The following is a 23,630-nucleotide window of genomic DNA, read 5'->3' as shown; positions in this document are numbered from 1 at the left end:
TTCCGCTATATTTTCCACCTTTATCTCACGTTGCGTTTTCGCTTACAATAACAACCTGTATTTCATTTTATATAGCGCACTTTTATTTACCTTCCGCGCAATGTATCGTGTAACAAATTTAAAGAACAAACTGAAATTTTTTGGTCTGCACGTTATGAAGCATCAAAAATTTTCGTTTTTCCAGGATGAATGCTTCGGAAACTTCGCAATCAGACAGACGCACCGCGCATTGCTGTTTTTCGTTGTTTATTTCGCGAAAGCAAAGAGTTTAGTCCGGGCTACGGGGAGATTTTCACGATAAAAGCTTACGTGAAGGAGTTATTGACTCGTCCAGTAGCCAGAAACCGGCAGAACCTCCTGAATAAGACGGAATTACGTTTACTCGTCGTGTGTCTTAAGCTCCTTAAAAGCTTCTAAGCGGTGTAAATTCCGAAGAAATATTTCCAAGTGCTTAAATCTTATACCTGCGTTCCTTGCGGCACTCCGGAGGATCATTAGAGAATTAAGGCCATCCAGATAACGGTGGGATTTATTTTTCTCGGTCTTAACGTCCGCGGATTAATAAGCGCGGGTAACAATACTTTACTCTCGCTAAATTAATTAATTACGGGGATATTAAAAAAGTTCGCGCGTTAAAAACTTTTATTTGCGCAGAGATAAGAAGAGGTGTCTCACGGGTGGTGCCCCACGATATTCGCCTTCTTAACTTTAATGATATAAACGTCTCATTTGTTTTTGAGATTCCACAAATACAATCTTTCATCATTAAAACAAAATCTGTCGAGATTTCAATCAAATTTCCAAGCAACTATTATATATATATATTTCTGATTGCTAAAGAAAGATGAAGAAAGATGATTAAAACGAAATCTGTCGAGATTTCAATCAAATTTCCACGCAACTATTATATATATTTCTGATTGCTAAAGAAAGATGCTGGCGCGAGAGAGTGCTGATGTTAACGTGAACAAAAATCGGAGTGCGACTCGACAGGGCGCAATCATGTCGCGCTCATTCAATGAGAGTGCCTCACGCGTGCGAGAACGTGCCGAGCACGACAAACTTTTCACCTGCGACCGTAAAACGGTGCGGAAATCGCTCCTCTCTGGGACAAGTCTCTGCGTTTAGCACCGTATCTAAGCGACCCGAGGAACATTTCCACGTGTACGCGGTTAACCGCTTAAATCCTTATCCGTTAACGCAAAAGTTACCTGCGTGCACGTCAAGTTCGAAGGGTTCGTCCCATCGATAAACGTCCGATGCGGCCTCGTTGCAGTAACTCCGCGCTCAAGCACGTCGTAAATATGCTCGTTACATGATCGGGTTGCGAGGTGTGCGCTTTTTGAAGAGGAATTGTCCTCTTCTTCCGGCGGCTCGTAAAATCTTCGCTCGAAACTGCCATTCCGGACCATAAGTCTCATTAAAGTTCTCACGAGATAAATGAGCGATTTGAGCGTCATAAAAAAGTTGCAAGTTTCGACACTATGATGAGAGAGTCCTCTTAGAGAGCGGAAGACATGAAAGAGAAGACAGAGAGTGAAGTCTCGAAAGCAATAGAAAAGTTAGCGGAGGCAGGAGGAAGGTCATCGGAGTAAAGTAGATCAATGATTTATCTCGCATTGTAAAACGTAGGCCATTTCCTGTCGGAAGAGCGAACGTAAAAACGAACAAAGTGACGAATACAGCAGCGATAAATGATTAGGGATTTCAGTCAGTCGAAGACGGAGGAATGGAAAAATACAAACGACAGCAAAGACTCTCGCGAAAAAGAACGGGCGGCAGCAGAAAAAGAGAAAAATCTGTAGTAAGTCGGATCACGGAATGAAAGCTCGCGGATAAAGATATAGCATAGAAGCAGAGAGCCGTGGATCATAAATGTGAAAGAAGAATGCGCGGAAGTGCCGGATGAAACGTGTAAGGAAAGGGGTACGAGATATTTCAGAGGAGCTGAGAAAACTGAAGGGAGAGAAAGAGACAGGAACAGTAAAATGCTATCGAAGGATACTAAGAAAAAATACGGTATCTGCGGTCGTTCGCGGGACTATCAGAATAGAAAAGAGAGAAGAGATAGAGATAGATACAGAAGTAAACGCACGCTGAGGTAGATGCTTGTCGAAGTAGACGTTCGTCGAAGTAGATGCGAAGCAAAGTAAAGCGAGAGCGAGAGCGAGAGACCGCGAGAGAGGTAGGTAGAGGAAAAATCGGAGGAAAAATGTGTCGGCGAGGCCAATTTAACTTCCGCCGTCACGGCGGAGGGCTGTATCGTCATTCGCAAGGTTGGAACGCGATAAATTATCCCGCTCGGCTTCTCTTCCGACCTTTAACCTATCGGCTGCTGACAGCAGGACGACAACAATCCGGGAAGAATGACCCATCCCTTCGAGTCGCAAAGTGACGAAGTAACTTAACTGCGTAATGCGCCCCCGCGCGAGCTTCTGGTCTCTCGGACGACCCGTACGCCGATGTAACTTCACTTTGAGAAATGCAGTCGACATGCGACATTCGATGTCTGCTGCAGACGGACGTAATCGACTGTTATCGGTTTATACAAACGCGAGCTTACCTTTCGACCACGAGAAAACGCGCGCACAATTGCGGGACCCGAAGCTCCGAGCGAGATTCTCGTACAAACGATTCCGTTGCCCTCTTCTCCGGGGAGAATTTTCTGGAATATTTACACGCTAGCGAGAAAGCGGTTGCTGCGAGGAGCGACCACCTCTTGCTGCGCGTTAATGTGATTTAAGGGCTAAGTGGGTAGGCTACATGTGTTGAGGGAATTGAGTCAAAGCGCGGTTATCAAGCGAGCGAGGGCGCAACGCTACTTTCGTGTATCCGATAAAATCATAATTCCGTGCATAGGTCGTACATTCATCAATGCATAAATGCCGGATTACGGTTTCGCTGCCACCTTGAAAATGAATGAAGACACGCAGCACGGAAAGCAGTTGTGACATCAATGTATTTGCTCGCGTGAAAATGTTCCGTTTCCTGAACGCTTTCTTAAACCTGATTCTTCATCAGATGCGCTTTTACCCGTCTGATATATCGGGCTTGATCTCGAGATGAGACGAAAAAGATCCGCATGCTGTACTTAGCGGGTAACATGGTACGAAAAGTGTGAGAGACGCGAGTTGGTACATCTCTCGAGATTTCCCCATAGAGTTTCGGTAACAAACGCGAAATTACACACCTTTATTCAAAGTCGAAAATGCGAGGGAAACCTCAGTTTTTTATTCATACCACTGCAAACGCCGAAAGAGAGGAAAAATTCCGAACTGCGTTTCATGAGTTGCAAACCTGCTGTGAAACGAAGCAAAATGAGATGTGCTTGCTCGTTAAAAAGCAGGCGTTGATCGAAAATATCATTTTCGCGGAATATCGTTGCTGCAAATGGCAATCACGTTGAATGCGCGGACCGCGCAGTGCAATCGATGTGTGAGAGAGACACTAACGACTCATACACGTATCTCCTAAATTTTGTGCGCGGTACAGCTTATTCCGATGAATAGGATTCCATGAGATTTACTGTCATTTGCCGGATATCCTCCTCTCTCCCTCACTCTCGCTGACGGGTGACGTGCGATTGCACCAAATACCCCTTAATTTCCCCTGTACCTCCGAGCTACAGGCTTATATGCGAACATCATCACCGCGTATTTGGAATTGCGTTGTGTATTTATGCGGAATGTAACCAAGGTTCAATATCGAGAGATCATCTCGTTTTTATAACGCAATCAAATTCCCTGATTTCGGGCATGTTCTACGTTCTACGCAATGAAAATGTTTGCGATAAAATGGATAATTTTAGGAAAAAAAAGTTTTTGATTTATTTGACTTTTCTCTCTCTCTCTCATTCCGGTTTATTTGTGTATCTCGATTTAATTGTTTGCTGTTGAAAGCATTTCTAGCAAATTTGAATTATCGGCGTATATAATAATCAGACAACTGCTTGTTCCAATTTGTATTGTACGGAAATACTTTGAAAGAAATAAATAGCAAAATTAAATAACGTTATATAGTAGATTTGAAAAATAACGAAAATACCGTGTACATCAACGAAATGAATCAAATCAATATGCACATCCTTTTTAGCGGCGAACAGGATTTTGATACGCGTGATACTTATACTAGATCTGTCGAACCATGATGAGTACCAGGGATTTCCATCGAAAACAATACGTTATGTTAACGGCTCAGTTACAAATTATGGATCCTCAAGACGCGATGGTGTACTTGGCGTCTCGCCAAGCCAGCTTCCATCACGCCCGCTAAATTTTTTAGCTCCTTTTGCGCGCTCGGCCCGGCGTGGCTCACGCAACGACCGCGAAAATCAATATTCTCGAGATAAAGTATGAGCGTGATTCCGCAGCGCCACGTGCCCCGTCATACACGTCCGGAGACGGTAAATTCTACAGGAGTGCTCACTCAGGAGAAGAGAAGCGCATTTATGCATGATCATTGAATAGATCTGTATGATTATCCACGAGTAACGACGATAAATTTGCTAGATTTTATAAATAAATAATAAGTTGCTTCTCTATGTCGCGCGGAATCGCGATGTATCACAAAAAATAGCAAACAATTATTCTTTAATCTGTAGAAAAATGCAACAAGCAGTAAAGTCTCGTAAGTGTATCTTATTTTATTAATATGATTGAAAATTCATGTGCGCAAGCATCTTTTAAATTATATTTTTTTTATTTGAGGTATCTCTAAGAGTTTTGAGATTGAGTAATCTCTGAAAATCGTCCGAAAGAAGGGAAGAGTATTCAGGGTAATCTCGGAAACGAAGTTGTGGATCTCCGACTTGAGAAACACTGTTCCGCGGAATGTGCGCCGACTTGGCAAAACGAAAAATTCGCCTCCACTCAAACTAGTTTACGACCTCCATTGCCGATATTGCGGCAAGATTGTGCCAAAGGTAACGCGGGCGAAATGTTAACCAAAGCGGATATTGAAAACGCAGTGAGAGTTTCAAGAGCGATTTTACATAATACCATTATTCGTGTAAATCTCCATGTCGCAAAAGCCCTCGATTTATATAAATAAATTAAATTAAATTAAATTATAAACTAATTACAAATTTTCGATCTTACTCGCTCCATCAAAACGAAAACATTCCGATACATTTTGCAATAATTTAAATTTCCTAAAGAAATATCGAATTTTCACAACCAACAATTATCATTGCAACAACTTTAATTTCAATTACTCTTTCTAGTTTCTTATTTCCCATTATTTCAATTATTATAATAATTGTATTTGCTTCTCTACGTACGAGATTTTTCTCCGATGACAAATACGAGCGCGAGGAACATGTGCGTAACAGTTCCATTCAAAAATAAAATTCGCCAGAATAACTGCGAGAGTTTCTCTTAATTGGCGATCTGACTTCCTGAATGTGCAAGCAATGGTGTACTCGAATAATACAGGGAAATGCAAGGGAGAGATAGTATGGCGCACGATGACTTGAAAGAGAGAGAGAGAGAGAGAGAGAGCTGTTGGTGCTTTTCTCATTCTCTGGAGAGATCACGCTCGTGTAACAGGGGACGCGAGTTCGATATTGCGGCACTTTGCACGTAATACCATTACGGGGGTGTGCAGCGTTCAAACTGCATTCAGACGGCGAAATGGCGACGACGAATGCGGCCGGGGGCGGGCGATAATCGACTGAAAGGATGCACGCTTATTTTTTGATTGGACCGAGCGCGCGGTTCTTGATAACGGTAACGACGTGCGATTGCAAGACCCGAGCTAATTAGAATCCAGGATCCGTAGTAGCGCGGAGTAGATGGGTTCGTTTCAATAATAATGAATGCTGCACGAACGTGCCGGAGTACGTCGGTTGAAAAGAATGACATTCGCGACATTTGTGAGGAGTGCATATGTGGTCGCTTCATTAACGGCAGGTTGAGTTTTTTCGGTAGGAAACGATATTTCTTTTTCAAGAGAAAGAGGGAGTGTAAAGTTAATGAATTTTCATACACGAGGGAAAAAAGCTTGTCATGAAAAATAAAAGGAATTCGTTTGCGCTTTTGATATCACGAATTTTTATATGGCGGTGTGAATAAAAGAGCCCTTTTAGTTTGGCTACAATATTTAAATATATGAAAATAGAATTTGTGCAAGAGATGCATAAAGTGTGTTGAGAAGATTCAGACGTTAGTTGGAAACGTTAAATAAACGTGAGATCATTCTTGAGCTAGTTTGTATCGCTTCTGTTATTCAATTTTCCAAGAGGAAATGGGATTCCATTAACGCTGCCATTAATAGCAATCGCGGTATCTTAAAACTCATCGAGTCGCCGTAACTGCATCGCGATATCATAAATCATACGTATACGGATGTTAATTAATTATCCACGCGTGATTCAACGGCCTATCGTGAGATAAACCGTGGCGATTCATCGTAGAACCAATAAAACGTTGCATTGTAAGAACGTTATCGGAAAATCGAGTGCTTCTTTCATATAATAGCCTTCGTAGTCGTCGTGACTGCAGTTCTGTGCACATACGCACATACATGACGCACACACGCGTGCACATTAAACGTAGCAATCCGTATATCGAGAAATCACGCTAGTTGTGTGCGGAGATATATTAGAAGTTTTACGAGCGCGCGACTAGGAATGCCATGGCCGCTATAGACTGCGGTATTTATTATGGACTATTATTGTTGCTTTTGCACATGCATACATACACATGCACATATACACATATACCCATGCAGGCGGAAGAATCGCCGATTGTGTAGAACGCGTGGAGAACAAAGTGCCAAAGTATTCCCGGCATTTTTCAGGCTTGATGCTATTCCGGGCGGAACTAAGCGCCTTATCATCCCTGTCACATAATCTTTTAACGTCGTGTCTCCTTAGAATCGCGAGGAAATGCACACGCAGATACACAAGCGCATTGATGCTATCACGCGAGCGCGTTTTGCAAAACCTGAGAGCGATTTATCTTTGTTCATTGACATTGTTTCGACGAGAGCGAGATTAAACTTGGACATTTGATCTGTGATTTAATTTCCGAGGTGTCCAATGACGAAATTGTCATGGGGAATTAAACTCGGGGCCATATTGTAGGGAACCGTTTTACGGGAAAACGGCGAGATCGCCAATTTAATCGACAGCGATGTGTGCAAATTAAATAGCGCGCGTCATGACCGACGCGCGTAACAAGATCCAACGTTAATTTTGCGGGTTACTTTTACTGACGCGCTCGAATTTAGTAATTAAAGATCGGCTAACGTTCTCTCACCATGAAAAAACGTAGAGCCATTAATTCTCGGCATACTTGTGTCAAAATTCTGCCCGTGCGACTCGAGATTTCGATTCGGCGGCCTGATTTTTCCGACGACGAGTTCTCGCTCGGCGGGAGCACGCTTCGTCGACGCATAATAAATGGAAAGGCCGCGTTCTTTAACGCGACAGTGAGCTAAACGCCGAACCGTAAATCGTTTTCCCACTCTATATAGCAAAAGCGTATCCGGTGCCGTCAAGGTGTTCGCTCATAAATCACGCCGTGCGCACTTGTGAGCGAAATCGGACGGGGAAAAAAAGGAAATATCGGACGGACGAAAAATCGCCCGGACCACCGTTTGCCGATATCGATCACGGTGTAGAAGGTACAGCGTTCTATCCCGAAGATGCGTTATTCGTTCAGATTAATGGTGGGCTCTTCAATCAATTAGAAACGTTCGCGCACGTTATCGTATTACACGTTCAGTTACCGCGAATGTTTGCGTATTTGCGCATTTGTTTCGTGTTGCGTAATATAATCACTGTAATTCGGCTTCGATATCTGTTCAACAAAATCCCTCAGGCATCGTTTCAAATTACCGCATTTTTTCAACAGTAGCAGTAACTGTTATCACAACAATTATTATATTTATTAATTTGATGATGTCATAATTGCATTTATGATACTGCGTCGTTCGGTCATGATCAATTTTCCCGGATAGAATCGCGGTCGGTTCGGTCAGTTCGGACCAGTCCGGGATAAATGAAGTTACGTCGCGACGCCGTTGCGCCTTGGCTAGATAACGTCCGGCAAGCCGCGCCGATCAAATTTAATTTTGATAAAGAAGATTTATAAATATAGGATCGCACGCGCGTCCCTCGGCGATCGGTAGTGCTGCACCGGCGACCTGCTGCGGCGCCGGCTTTTATTTTTCCGGAAATACGAAATCCAATTCTCGATAAGACCGGCTTACGCGGAGACTGTTCACCCCGCTAGCCACCCTTGCATTCCCTTCCCGGCTATTTCTCATATCGCGATCGCGGCACCGTCATATCTCTCTCTCTCTTTCCTTCTCTTTCTCTTTCTCGTCGGCTGTACTTGTTCGAGAACATAATTCCGCGGGAGCGGTTGACTCTTTCTCGAGAGCGCGCGCGAGCGGAATTCCGACCGGCGCTCCATTGACGCGTGCCAACTCGAAGCGGGTTCTTTACGGCGTCGAGATTGCGTGCGCGAATTGTGTCACTTGGAGGCCGGAGTAAATCCAGCTCTGAAAATTCTGCGAGAATCTGTCCTCGCAACGTGATCCAGGCGTCATGATTCCCGACTCCTTTACACTCTAAGTAAGATCTTATCATGTATTAGGTTGTTCATTAAGTTCTGCGGTTTTTTTGCCCTAAATTAAAACATAAATCTATTGTACTTACACATTTATTCAATCTAGAATGTATTGTCCATCTTGATCGACCACCTTCTGCCAACGTTCTGGAAGGGACATAATGCCGCGTTTGTAGAAGTCGCGCGACTTCTGCGCGAAAAAGTCCTTCAAGTACGTTTGAATAGCGTCCACTGAATTAAAGCGCTGCCCGTCGAGATTGTTTTGGAGTGACCGGAATAGATGGTAATCCGACGGCGCAAGGTCTGGGGAGTACGGTGGGTGCTGCATGACTTCCCAGCCAAAGCACTTCAACTTCTTCTTGGTCACCAAAGCAGTGTGTGGTTTGGCGTTGTCGTGGTGGAAGACAACGCCCTTCCTGTTCGCCAATTCAGGCCGCTTCTCCGCCACTACCTGCTTCAATTTTTCTAACTGAGCGCAATGCTTCTCGGCGTCGATGGTCTGACCGCGCGGAAGCAGCTCAAAGTACAGAACGCCTCGCCAATCCCACCACACACTCAGCATTACTTTCTTCGGATGCAAATCCACTTTGGCAACCGATTGTGACGACTCACCCGGACCGCACCATGACCGCTTGCGTCGAATGTTGTTATATACCACCCATTTTTCATCTCCCGTGACCACCCGTTTGAGAAAGGCCTCCAGCGAGTTCCATTTCAGCAGGGATTCACAGATCATGACGCGGTCCAAAATGTTCTTTTCGGTAAGCTCGTGAGGGACCCAAACATCTGCTTTTTTCGACATCCCAAGCCGTTTTAATCGCTGCGCAACCGTTGTATGGGCGATGTCGAAGCGCTCCGCGATCTCCCGCGTCGTCAGGTGTCGGTCTGCTTTGATTGCGGCCACGATTTGGTCGTCGTCAGTGGTGGATGGACGATCGGAGCGAGCAGCATCGGAGACGTTCACATCTCCGGAACAAAAGCGCGCAAACCAACGCTGACAAGTGTCAGCGCTTATGGCCGAGTCCCCGTACACGCTACATATCTCACGTTGTGCGTCCGTCGCTTTTATTCCTTTGCGGAAGAAAAATAGCAAAATGTGCCGAAAATGCACCTTTTGATCCTCCATTTTCAATGAATAGCGCGTACACACAACACGTCAAAACACAACAAAGACTCTGGCGAAATGTCAAGCGTTGTCTAACCTGTCACGGAGTATTCGTCAATCCGCGGTTCAGGCGATGCATGCTATCTTTTTCAATGGATAAACGCTATCTATCAAGAAAACCGCAGAACTTAATGAACAACCTAATAGATTTGAGATTTCGAAGAACAGAGAACATGATTTTTAATGGATTGCGGTTGCGGACTTTTGGCGGTTACGATGCATGAAACTTGACTGATTTCGATATTGAAATGATATGAACTCGATATCGATGATTAATTATTTCGATTATGTAATACATACGCGTTGTGAACGTGCACGCAATCGCGAGGATATTTCCGCGATATTGCAAAACTTTACCTCGGAATGTGTAAGTGCGTATGCTCAAGCACATACATCACGATGCGCAACACGCAATATTTTAATTAAAACGCTGGACAAACAAACTTCGATGCACGGAGCGCAATATATTCGCGAGCGTTTTCTATATCAGCTCTCACGCACAATGACCATAAATTGATTATAACAAATTCACGCTGGCAATTAATCTAAACGCGCGCGTGCAACGCGCATTCTCGCTGCTTGCTAAATAACAATTACAGTTTCAGCGATCATAATGTCGCCTCCAATTTGAATCCCGATCACGCTGCTCGCGTCGCATCGGGCACACACAAAATTTGCAGCGCGCGTCGCTCAACGGCCGCACAATCGAATTTGTTTCTACCGAATATCCGAATACTTCATTCGCGAAATTGAGTGGAAACTATAATGACTCCGCGATTCGCCACACGTGAGAATCCGCGAGTTATCATCTCTCTCGTAGCTCTAACTTGTCACCGACACGTGCAAGTGTTCCAAACTATCTGTGAAACTACCTGCACTCACGCTCATCTACACACGATGGTCTTTTACAGGACCTTATGACGAAGAACAAGCACCGGTACCGGTGGCGTCTGCTCGTATGCGGCGTCGTCATCATAGTCGTACTGGCCCTGGTGATCGCGGCGGCGATCCTCCTCACCGGGCGTCCGAATTCCGCCGCGTCGTCCAGGACGAACGACGTGGCCGGGATCTCTCTGGAGCAATGGCTCTCCGGCTCGTTATCCCCGAAAAGCTTCAACGGCACGTGGATTAGCGGTAAGTACCACTCTTGCGCTATCCTTGTACGATACAGAGCTCGTGGAAACCGCGCGCGGAAATCGAAGACTCAGAGACGAGGATGTTTCTTCGAACGTTAATTAATCTGTTATTTAAGAGGATCCAGACGTGCGCGCGAGTAACGTGTAGTTTAACGTCGGACCTGTCAGGCGTACGAATGAAACTGTCGAAGGCTTGCGCTTTTCCGGGTGAATGGATTTCCCGCGCGGAAAACGAAGCGCCGCGTATCGAAAAACGTAGATTAAACGCTGAGTGCAGGAATGTGAAAATACGCACACGGGTACGTGCAGCATGACTTTATTTTTCGTCTACGAAAATATTTTTAACAGTACCGCGTACTGGACGGAGTATTTTTTCAAGTACGATTTTTCGCATGCGAGATTTTTCGCAGCGTCGCGCTTTTCAGATCGACGGAGTTTCCGGCATCATGAGTAATATCGAGACATTCCGAGGTGGTTGAATTCCTTCTGCTGGCGGTTTTAACGATCCGCAAGATCCGCGAGGAGAGCTCGAGTGTCTTCTTCGTCTTGTTTCGCCCGCTTTAAATTTCAAATGTTCTGTATCTCGCTGGGATTTAAGTGCAGTCATCGCTTTTCCAAATCGGATGGGAATCGACAATCGAGCGACCGGTTCGTGGTGGCCCCGCAAAAACACGCGGCCGCTTGGGGGACGAAACTAAACGAGAGACTCGAAACGTAAAACCCGTTCGTTCGATACATGCTTCAGCGTGAACCATTGTGTTCCGCCACGCCGTGTTCCGCATCATTCCGCGCGCGAATCTTTCACGAACCAAACCGAGCTTTTGCAGAGTTTTGTGACCCCGATATCGGCGCGCGATTTTTCAGTTTTACCGTACAATAAAATTATCGTATATCATAAATCTCGTGTACGAGAGACAAAACTCGCGCCCCCGGCTCTCTCCACGCGCGGCCGCGTTTCCGCGGAACGCCAAATTAATACATCGCGAAACGTATGTCAGTCCGGTTGAGTTTTCCCTGCCCCCTCGTTCCCTTCGCGGCACGTTCGCGCGGTCTGTGGACCCTATTATATAGCACGCAACATCAAAAGGGGATAATAAATGATTCGCATGAGCGCGGGTTCGTGCGCGTAGCGGGTACGCGCGGCCACGAATATTTATACCGCTTTTCTTCGCGCTGAAGTGCGAGGTTTCAAACTAATTTTTATATTTGAACCCGGCCATGGCTATTCTACTTCATTCGCGGATCCATTTGTCTTTGTTACGTGCGCGACCACCGACGCTACCACGTCGGCCTATAAATTCTTTCTTTCGGCAGGTCGGGAACAAAAGGAAGGCTTTAATGGATTTACGTGCGCGAATGAGTTTGCGGTTGATGGTATCTTCCCGCTCGATTCTCTCTTCTCATTCGAGAATTGTGAATATTACACGCGACGATGTCGTCTTCGCGAAACCCCGGGAAATTCGCGCGAGAAAATCGTCCGCGATCGATGGTCGAACGATCGCAAGAACGTCGCCGCTCGCGCTTTCCCGCTCGAGCCTGCGTTGGAAAAGCCTGGATCTCCGCTTCCGCTAACAATGATAAACCCCCGCACATCCGTAGCGCTTACCAGCGAGATGTATTTTCACTGAACGCACTCTCTAAGAGAGCACGGCGATCGATATGATTACGACAACGCGAACGACCCGCGGAAAGTAATGCTCGCCGATCCAAAAGGAGGTTCTTCCTCTCCTCTCCAATACTCGCCCTCTTCGTTCCGCTGACTCGCGGCGATGGGGCGCCTCTTAAAAATTAATGAGATCGAGTCCATTCGGGTCGGGGAATCAGAGAAACGCACGTGCACTAAAGTGTATTAATGGCGGCTGCCGGGAAATCCTCCCTCGTGCCATCTCGAATTCTGTCCCCTACTCGACGTCGCCCCTTATTTCGTGCCCCCATTTCTTAACCGTCTTTTTCTCGGTCCTTATTTCTTGCGAAAACAGGAGGAGACAGAGATTTTTTCGCGTGTCGATTTATTTAATGGGTAACCATGAGAGATATTTAAAGAAAGCTAGAATTAATTTGACAGATTGGATTAATGTTAATGTGACAAATCGCTTTAACTATAGTGACCTGTGCGGCTTCTTGCGTCAACGAGAATTTTCATGATTTATCATGCGGGTACGCGGACACGAATATACGTGAAATTTTGTCAAAATTTAAATTTTGACAACTGGAAAATTTCCCACGGCGCTGGGTAATACGAATCTGTTATTTTTTGCAATATTTGAAACAGAAATACCCCGTCGCTACTGTCACATCTTGCCGCTCTAACGTTGAGTTGATAAAAATTTATACTAACGTCAAGGTGCATGTAGCTTCGTGTTACATGGCAAGCGTGATGTATATAATGAAATTGCATTTGACAGAGATGCGTTTTGTTTTTATACAAATAAAACACTACGTCATCCGTATTCATTTTCGATGGAATCAAATCGAAACACAAACATATTTTCCTACATTATCATGCTCCCAGCAAAAAACTAAAACGATAAAAATTCGAATTAAATCTACTTGTAATTAATTAAAGTATGATGTGCCATCATTCATTTTTAATTTTCATTTATCGACTTGTAAAAACTCCCTTTAAATTATTTTTTCCTTGGGAACTAATTTAGAAGGATACTTAAATATTAAATATCTTGATTTGAAACATGACTTCTCCCCCCCCCCCTCTCTCTCTCTAAATTAATTATTTTCGCAATTTTCGGGGGATTTACTCTCTCGCAAGATGTGCTGCGAACAAATTTAACAGAGTGGAGGCATCAGATGTTATTAGCACGTTCTGGCGTAACGTGCCTTTAGGTTTCAGGGGTCGTCGGAAACCGGAATCAGAAAGAGCGATGCAGTAGGCGTCCGCTCGGCGGTTTGCGGGCGGAAGAGGGCGAGAAAGGTGTCGCTCTATGGTGGTAATCATGGTGGTTGATGAGAGTTTCACGCTACGCGGAACCGCAGCCGCGCCGTCTACTCCGCGCTAAATTGAAATAACTCGGGGGAGAAAAGGGGGAAGAGAGGGCGAGGTACGACGGTTAGTTACCGTATACGCGTTCGCCCGTAAACCCGCTTGCCGATTTCGGCAACGCGGACATGCCGATTAAATCAACGCGCGAGCGATTTTTCAGTCGTCCGCGCACCGATTACATGTGGCAGTTCCACCCTCGCTATAAATGGGGGCTGCGATGTTTCTGCGGGTAGCATCGTGCAGAAATACGTCGCGAGGAATCTGGACAGCCCTCTTTTTTTCCCAGCGAATTATCTCGGAATGGATGCTATGCGGAAGATTGAAAGCGGTCGCGTAATTAATCATCCCATTAAATGTCATTGGAATTACGACCGAAGGATGATTTAATCGTCGACGTACCAAGCGCGTGATATGCGCGCGGTATGTGCGCGATACGTGCTGATTTACCGACAAATAACGTAACATAATGTTAATTAGGCGCTATGTAAGTTGGACTGGTCAACCGGTTAATTAGTTTGAGCGATACTCTGCAGACGTGTAGTTAACGCGCGTCGGTATTTCATCGTTTAGTTCCAGGCGTAATTAGAATGAACCCTAATTTAACTCTCCTTCTCTCTCTCTCCCTTTCTCATGCATAAAATTAGATTGCAATTTTTATATGATTACATTTTTTTTAATTTAACTCGGAATAGAAGCCAACGTGTTTTTTAATAATTTTTATAGAGTTTTCTACTACTTCGTTGCGGTTTTTTGAGAAACTTTAATCCTATCTTTTTTAATAATCTACACTTGCGCATTGATTTGATCACCGAGCGTATTAATAGCTCCGATCGGGTTACAAAGCACTTTATCATTTGTGCGATCATTTCTAACTTGATCCTGATTGGTAGAATGCACAAAGAGAGAAGCTCTCGTTGTAATACTGCACGGAAATGCACACGGTATTTCTCCGTGAAAGAGCAGTATAATAATAAGCCTTTATGCGCACCACGCGAATCACGATCTCTCGTATTTAATTTAAAACGGTATGTTAAGTGACAAATATATGCAGTTGTTTAATTTTCATTAGATTCGTTAGCAGATCGGTAATCGATGATTATCGGCATTTGTTTGTCCTCAGCTGGAACATATTAAATTAAATGCGAACTCTCGCGAGTAGCGCAAGTTACGCGCGCTCTCGAATGTTAAAACGATCTCTTTTCAACGGAGCGCGCGCGTTACGGTATCGCGTTACGATATCTCTCTCTCCAGCGTTAGTTATCGAGCACAAGAATAATGATGCCAGTTGCACAATTCCCATTGTGCTCGCGACGGCGCCTCGTGATTATAGCGAAATTGCAGCCTCGTGACTGCAGAACGCAACCTCCGTTCTGTAACTGGAAATTATGCGAATGCATATGGCATATTTGCATGTTACTGCTCGTGCGTAAGGAATTACATTTGCGTTAGGTTACTTGAAAATAAAAATCACCGACCGTTGCGTTAACGAGCGATCGCCAGGTGATTATTATATTTTTCACGCTTGCGGCCCGCATGTAAGATAATACGCATGTAAATTTCTTTAATTGAACATACGATACCGTATCGTATAAATATCGATATGGAATCATAAACCAGAGAAATTATTCATCAATGTAAGCGTCCTTATTTAGCGAAATTATTATGTTGTTGCGGAATTATAGCGAAATTAATTCCGTTAATTTGCTATTCTGCTTTTATTATTAATTTCACGTAGCGCGTTTTCTTTTTATGTAAACTGAACAGCGTTGAAACAACACAGACCATGAAAAGCAATTATGCGACAAAGTAATATTTACGCATTGCGGTTGAATAAAATGCAAACGCAGAAGCATTTCTTAATCGCCCGTTTTCGCTCGCATTATCACGTCCGGCAGTGTTCGATAATTTCAGAATTATCCGCCACGGTTCTACGGTGAATAAGAACAACTGAATTCCACAGCGACAAATTAACGAAGATGTGGGCAGAAATATGAAGGTATTTTATCGCTTCGTCCCTCGGAAATAACGGTTGGCGTCATTTGATCGATAACTCATCGCATTGTCGAGATATTCGAATCGGCCCTTCGTCATAGCCGTACTAGGTTTCCATTCGGATTCCTCGCTTCATATTTCGATAAAAATTTCATCCGGTTTCCCTTTGAAAGCTGCAATTATTACGCTTCCGTGATAGGTTTGATTTGTTTCGCATTACGTGACACGTGATTATTTCGAAAGATCTCGAATCGAATCATTGTATATCGCTCCGTCTCTCATTTGTTCTCCGTCGTTAATTAACCATTCTATTTTGGCCAATTAATGTCCAAACAACAGTATCGCGTTCCAAACAGAAGCGATTGCCGGTCGTCGCGCGATATAATTAGTGAGATACGCATAATAGAGGAGAGCGTTTTACAAAATATCGCGTTCGCTGTAAGCCTGGTTGTTACGTATGTATTTAACGAACGTCTTCATTCAACGCTTCGATATACCACCATCACTCTATTGCGCGACGTTAGCTACGCAGAAATCTACAACGAAACTTTCGTTTCACATACAGGACGAAATATGTAACGCGAAAATGCCTCAAAAATAATATTTGCGTTTTAATATGCGTTATTCTACGTTCTTCAGAGAACGAATAAGCGGAAATATCGACGACGTCGCGGCGAATAATTCCCGGGCAACGGTGAGGAAAACGTTGCGCCGGATTTTATCTTGTCGTTTCCGGTGTTACGGGAGACAGGGCGTAAACGCGTCATGAAGGAGAGATTCTCGCCTCCAAGTTTTCGCTCAAGCGGCTGGTCGAAATGTTTCGCCACCTGTCTCGCTGCAGTCGGAGCAAGCAAACATCTCGCCGACACGATCCCGCGGGATGCACCACTTCAGGTTACGGGATACATTTCGCACTTAATTCAAGGGAACGATAACGGGGAGATGTCTCTTGTTTCCTGAGTTCACGAGTGTGATTGCAAATTTTTTTATTTTACGCAAAACTGCCAAATGGTTTTATCACGTGTTCACCGAAATTGGATAGATGGCTACGTGAAATATAAATAAAGGACGCGTGTTTCATGCTACGCGTATGCAGGACGCGTTTTTCGTTAAATTGTCCTACCAAACTACTGGCAATGGCAATTTATCGGAGCATATCGCGAGAGTTGAACGGTTAAAGCAGACATGGCAAGATTTCTCGTATTCTTCGTGTTCTGTTGCAACGTAATCGATACCGTTACCTCGCGTTATTTTGTGTTATTTAGTTATAATAAATTATCTACGTGGCGGAAAGTGTACGGCGTAGATTAACACCGCGCAGAAAAGAATGTAAAATAAAATATCTTGAGAAAAAATCCAATGGAAGCTTTTTTTCTCAGGATTGTGAGACGATGCCACTTGATTTTAATTTAATTAAGTTTCAGCTATAAATACCGCTCGGTTATTAAGTATCTCTGGGCGCATTACGGTTTATAAATTATATTAAAATTATATTGAAAAAAAGAACATTGTTATTTTCATACTGATGATCGATTGCAACGCAGCTAGCGAATACCGTCACGGAGGTGTGCTATCGATTACCCGGACTTGCAGGAGACATTTGTGTCGTAAAATGATCAATAAACCTATTGCTTATCGCGCCCAAGATAACGCGGACGAAGAACATTGCGGAGTTATAAATTGTTAAACCGCTTAACTCTTCCGAATGGCATGAGAAAGAGAGGGAGAGAGAATTGTACGTGACCGTAAGAGATCATCACACCTAGCAGAAATACGTGACTTGCATACCTAATACTACACCTTACTTACTTCGTACTTCAGTTTCCGAACTACGGTGCGACGCATAATTTATCTAGATTCTTGACTCGTGTATATAGAGAGAACAGAATGTGAAATAAAACTCGGAAAATAAAACATGAACTTGGCAAAGATTAAATGCCGGAGTTATTGCGCTCTTACAACAAATGCTACACAATGTATGCAATTGAATATTATGGTTTTGCATTGTTCGCGCTGATAAAAGCGGAAAATAAATGTAAGAGAAAAATTAAGTATGAATAATCATTTCATGATTGTTTCGATTAACTTAAAACTTGTAACTTGTGTAAGCATATTTTCATTATTTTTCATTTACTCTTTTAATTTAATGTAAGTAAAAAAATATTTATTTTATTATGAAAAGAATATTACTATTTTTAGATAAAAGTGATTTTCTATTTGTCCATTTTATCTTTAGTACTATAGTGCAAGTTTATGATTTTTATTCGTTTATTTGCGAAAAATGTTTACTAGCGAATTTTGTATATATTGGCGTACGCATTTTTACCATAAAATAAAATACATTTTAGAATTTGTATTAAAACTTTGAAACTATGTAACATGCATTGATTAATATTTGCTGCGTTCTATGATATTTACCACAAATAAATTAAATCTTTCATTTCGTACGAGTATTATATTTTACCAGTAACTAAAAATTGGAAAAAAATATTTTAAAAATATACAATGTTCCAATAAAAATATCCAGTGAAACATTACGAACATATCGCGAGCATCATATTTTCTCAAACATTTAAACACGTTAACGAGCATTTCGAAAATTGAAGAATGTAGAAGAGCACAGTTCTTTCTTTCATATTCTCCAAAATCAAGTAAATTCAGGGACCCTTTCTCAAGATACAATTTCGAACGCTTGTACCTTTTACTTCGTAATCAAATGGAAAACACTAATTCAACACAATTCGAGGCGGATAAACATCAGGAGCAGGACACTGCTCGTGCTGAACACGACTTGCAACGACGTCAAGACCCAGGGGTGCACCGGCACACGAGCGCGAAAGGGTTAAAATCGCGTTTGTGTCGTGCGACGATAATCGATGGTCCGCGAGGGGAAGGAGATTAGGGTCGACTGTTAACCGTGCATACGATGTACACGATGGAACAATATCGTGAACAGTGTCGCGTGTGCAGACCCGTAATTTGCGACAGTGGCCCGGTATGAGGTAGCCAGCTCACTTGGGTGGATTCTACGCGCTATCTACACGCTCTCGCTAATTACCGTTCACGTGAAATTCCCTCGATCGCGAGCAGTGCAGCCGCTTCCTTCCGGAAGCGAACGTCACGCCGACGAGCGACAGCCTCAGCGATTAAGACGCGGCAGACACGTGTGCCCGCGATGATGGATTGGCAACGTCTCTCAACTGATCGCACGAGGACAAGCGAAATTTTTGCCGCGTTGCGACAAGTCACGTTGATGAATGGCACTCGGCGCGATCGTCTGTCACTGCTCCTCGGTGATAGACTTTTCTTCAATGTCTCGAGGAGATTACTAATCGCGTTGCTAATTATGCGGACTTTGTTGGACGCGTATCTATGCTACATTTTCAAATCATGCGAGAGAGAGAAAGAGAAAAAATGTTTAATTTGTTATTTATTTTATTGTGATAAGTATTTTATTTCATGGATTCTATAGTGAGAAGTATCTATCTATCGCGATAATTTGAGAGAATCATAAAAATGTATTATAACTTCTGTCGTATGATATACGACAGAAATTATGAAACAAGCTAATACGATGTAAATTGTGCAACAACCTAATATAACACGCCGAGAGAATGGGGGAAAAAGGCCATGTGCTGTCAGACAACTTTCTAGAAGTTCGAGAGTCGATGAACCGCGTCGGTGTTTATAAATCGATGAGATACTCGCTTCCCCGGAACTCGCGCATCCTAATCTGCGATTCGAAAAACCGCGAAAGGACCTAAAGAAATATACCGAGTTTCGCCGTGCAAATAGAAGATGAGGGGTGGGCGAGAGTAATTGCCGGGCTCGCTGCCGGCAGCGAACGGCCATTATATTACCGGAACCCTCTAAAAAGTGCCGTTAATTAAGATACAATACGAAGAAACGAGGGGCGAGTTTCGAAGACCGTAATTGGTATAACTGGGAAAGGGGGGTAGGTAGCTTCTACCCTCTTTTAGCTGCCGTGCCGAAGAAACTTCGCCGCTGTATCGTTCGCGGCGCGAAAGCGCGCATAATGGTCGCGCTGATTAAATTCGTTTCCGTCAATTCGAGATGGAACTCGCGAACTAAAACTGTCAGTTTCCTCGGCCGTGAGTTCTTCGTACGCGGATATTCACGCGAATGTCGCGGAGGTAACGCGATTACCGGAAACCACGGTTAGCTCGACGTCAAACAGGGGTGAATGTTGCGACCGTGTCGATGACGTAAATAATTCTCTAATTAAATCATGATCGAAAATTCGAAGAAAATTCAAAGCCTCGAATTTATTCTCAGACGCGTAAATGGAGGTTGCGAGACTTTCAGTTGTCATGGAAATATGATCTCACGATATAGACCATAAACTGAGCTAACAATAAAACTAAAGTGCAGATTTAATTTCTTCGCGACTTTATTCCACTTACGTCGGCGCAATTTACGTATTACAAACGAGGATTGCACGCGCAACGTTTGCCAATCGAACGATAAATCTGAATGATAAAAATAAATAAATCATTGTGAAACGACAAATTCAACTAAATTACGAAATCAAAGTGCAATTGAAAAAAATAATCAGCTTACCTCTGTTTCAAGTTGATTCTCTTGCTGCAGATGACTCAGAGATTACTTCTGGCACATCATATTGTAGGAATTACTATTGTAGGACTGCACTACACTTACACTGCACTTGTACCGCATTTATACCGCACAGCACTGTAGTTTTTAAATATATCTTGGCGTCAAGTTTTAATAGCGAAGCGACTGACACGATTCGCGACGGTATAATCTGCCATAATTTTTGTCGTCTCTCTTTCACTGGCGTCATTGGTGAACTTTCTTTTCGGTGCACTAAGTCGCGCGAAATTCAGCACGAACGCGAAAGTATCACTTGCACACAGCACTCTCACCGCAACAGGCAAGGCACGATTCTCTCTTGGAGCCGAGCCATTCTTGCTCTTGCGGAAGGAACTTTAATGAGACTCACTAAAGTGGCGAACAAATCAAAAGTGTCCACTCCGACGCGGCCATGCGTGATGCTAGTCACCAAACGAATGGCGCAAAGTCAAAAACAAAACTACTCTGTTGAGGAGGAAGAGTGCGCGAATTTGCTCTCGCTACTTGGGCACGTACATACGTCGTTTTCCAGAAAGCATTGCTGGGTCTTAATCGCCTCAGAAAACCGCACATTTTTCTGCACGCATTAAGAGAAAAGTGTAATAACGAGCGAAGGAAAAAATACACAGGAAAAAAAATTTCATATTTCTGCTAAAAAACTGATGTTTGTTAACATTTTTATGTTAAAAACGCAACATATTTATGTGTAAGTTCAACAAATTGTCGTTGTGTCAATTGAACTTTATGTTAAATCTATAATCAACTACAATTCAAATGTTATATAAAATAACATATTTTATATATAATATTAAGAATTTCACCCAAATGTTGAATTTAACACAAATTTTCTTGCTGTGTAAGAAGCAGCTCGTGTAACGAATTCAAATTAATTTTAAACAAGGGTTGAATGGGAAATTGCGGTTAATTTTCCTTGCTCGGCATCGTACACAGCGCAAATCTCGACGTGTCCGTTACAACAAGAAACAAATCAAGTTTATCGTGTTTTTTCGTGATGTTGTTTGAGTAAATCGTTACTACTTGAAAGCGAACGCGGCCTCTACTATTGCGTTAATGGAAAAACATTTAGATGACGAGATTTTCACGCAATGCAGATCATCCTACGTGCTTGATGTAATTATGTACTGTAATATCTTTTTTGTTTAACGCAGATAATGGAATAAATTAATTTTATTTCGCAACGTTTAAAACGATTTATTAAACGTCATATAGAATTTATAAAAATATAGACTGCACAAAGGAGTCGGCGATATGATAACAAATCTTAGCGAGCACGATTTCTGTTCGGACGTCTTATCTTGTCGGTGGATACGGACTTTCTGTGCTTTTTGTACTCTTGCCTTGCGATGTGTTTATTTATTATCGATACTGTGGTTTGACTGATTGTATCCATATTGAAATAATACATAATCCATAACTTATGTAAGAAATAGGAAAACATGAGCTACGATGCCCTTGCGTGAAAACAATAGCACGATTTTATTTAATAGACAAGATTCTAATGAATTTCCACTAGAAATTCAATTTTACATATTTCACATTTCGCAAATAAATTTTCGGTTCCTACAGTATTTAATTCCCTTTACTCGAGAGTATTCTAATGTTTCTCGCGAAATTGCGAGCGATTAATTGTGTGTGCCTAAATCAATATTTATTTTACGCTGATTCAAAATGTAATTTTACTTATAATGCTCGTGAAGCTGATACGAGAGGTAAAAGCCCGATAAAATCTATACTCTGTTAATACTTCCGAACCGCGAGCATTAATTTTTCTGTAACAATGCGAGACGGGAAAATATCGGGAAAAATCGTTAAATAAACTTTTCCTATAGATAGAATCTCGCTTACATGCAGAGATTTCAAACAAACAGAAAATATTCCTGTTAAGTGATATTAAATCCTCTAAAAGTTTACATCTGATAAAATTATTAGACCGTGTACCTGCAAGGCTCATAATTTAAATAAATCGACATAATTAAAACGCGATACTCGTTGCCTAATTAACAGTGGCGCTTAATTAACAAGGAACCAATCCATATACGGTCGCGTTCAATCGCGCAGCCACTAATCATCGCACTGCCTTTACTATCAAATCTGCTTGCTCTATATAATTCGTGCTCGTAAACATTAATCGGTCGGTGGTCGAAGAGGAATTACGCGGAACAAAGCACGCAGATCAAGCAAAGATCGTCAAAGAAAGCTTTCGAGAGCGACCAGCTCATTGCACGTGGATTTACATAGCGTACATCGCCGAATCTCGGAAGGAGTCTCACGTGGTAGAATGGAAGGAATATGAGGTCCTTTAAGGGCACACGAGGATGCGGTCGGATGCCATCTTCTCGAGTGTGTAGGATAACTGTTTCGGATGGACACGTTCCCTGGGTCGTTCTGGGGATAGTATCTCTTGACAATGATCATGACCGCGACTCAAGAGAAAGAAAGAGAGAGAATAGATGTTCTCTCGAGAAGATGCGCTCTCTCACGGATCGCTATTATGGCGGCTTAAGCGACTCGTTCCCATAAACGTTGCCGCATCTTTCTTACGCAATTATCTTTTATTGAGTGGAATTTGAGAGACAAGATTGCTCTGATGCGACACTCGTCGTCGGAAAACGCGCGACGCGAGAGGATGGCAACAATAGCCAATTGTTACCGAAACGTCAATGCAAATTGCTAAGAAAAATTTTAATCGGGGATAATCAGATGCTCGGCTCTTGCGCTCATTCTTGTTGCGGTTCGTCGAGTAGTTTTGCAATGCTAAAATTTTAATTAATTTATCTGTATACCGGCGTTGCGTGTCCATTAGCATAAACGAAGAATGGTCTCGCAATGCGGACCGAACGCGTATTCGAATAATGGTGGAGCGAAATTCCGCCGGCGACTGGATAAGAACAGCCGAAGCGGGATCAGGCAGAGAAGCGGAAAAAGGTACGAATGTAATAGAAATTCGATATGCGAGAGACCACCGACCAGGCGCCACCGATAGAAAGGACGCGAAGGTGGTCGGCGATAGAAGGGCGCGGGGGAGCTTTGGACGGGGTGGTCGAGAATCGATAAAGTAAATTAAAAGTAATTAAAAGCCGGCCGCAATTCGCGCGCGAAAAAGCGAAGCGGATCATTTTTATCGGGGC

At 43.1% G+C, this 23,630-nt stretch overlaps 1 protein-coding gene across 1 annotated transcript in view; it reads left to right on the top strand.

Moving 5' to 3' along the window:
* LOC105278678 (venom dipeptidyl peptidase 4) overlaps positions 1 to 23,630 on the top strand; it is a 304,978-nt gene that overhangs the window by 163,943 nt on the left and 117,405 nt on the right. Inside the window, exon 2 of the mRNA XM_026973843.1 lies at positions 10,653 to 10,875. Coding sequence (XP_026829644.1) covers positions 10,653 to 10,875 — 223 coding nt within the window. The remainder of the gene's footprint in view (positions 1 to 10,652; positions 10,876 to 23,630) is intronic.

The sequence above is a fragment of the Ooceraea biroi genome, chromosome 11 (genome assembly GCF_003672135.1).
Source record: "Ooceraea biroi isolate clonal line C1 chromosome 11, Obir_v5.4, whole genome shotgun sequence".
Lineage (NCBI taxonomy): Eukaryota > Metazoa > Arthropoda > Insecta > Hymenoptera > Formicidae > Ooceraea > Ooceraea biroi.
The sequence above is the reverse complement of the archived record's forward strand: the minus strand, read 5'-3'. Positions and strand labels throughout refer to the sequence as shown.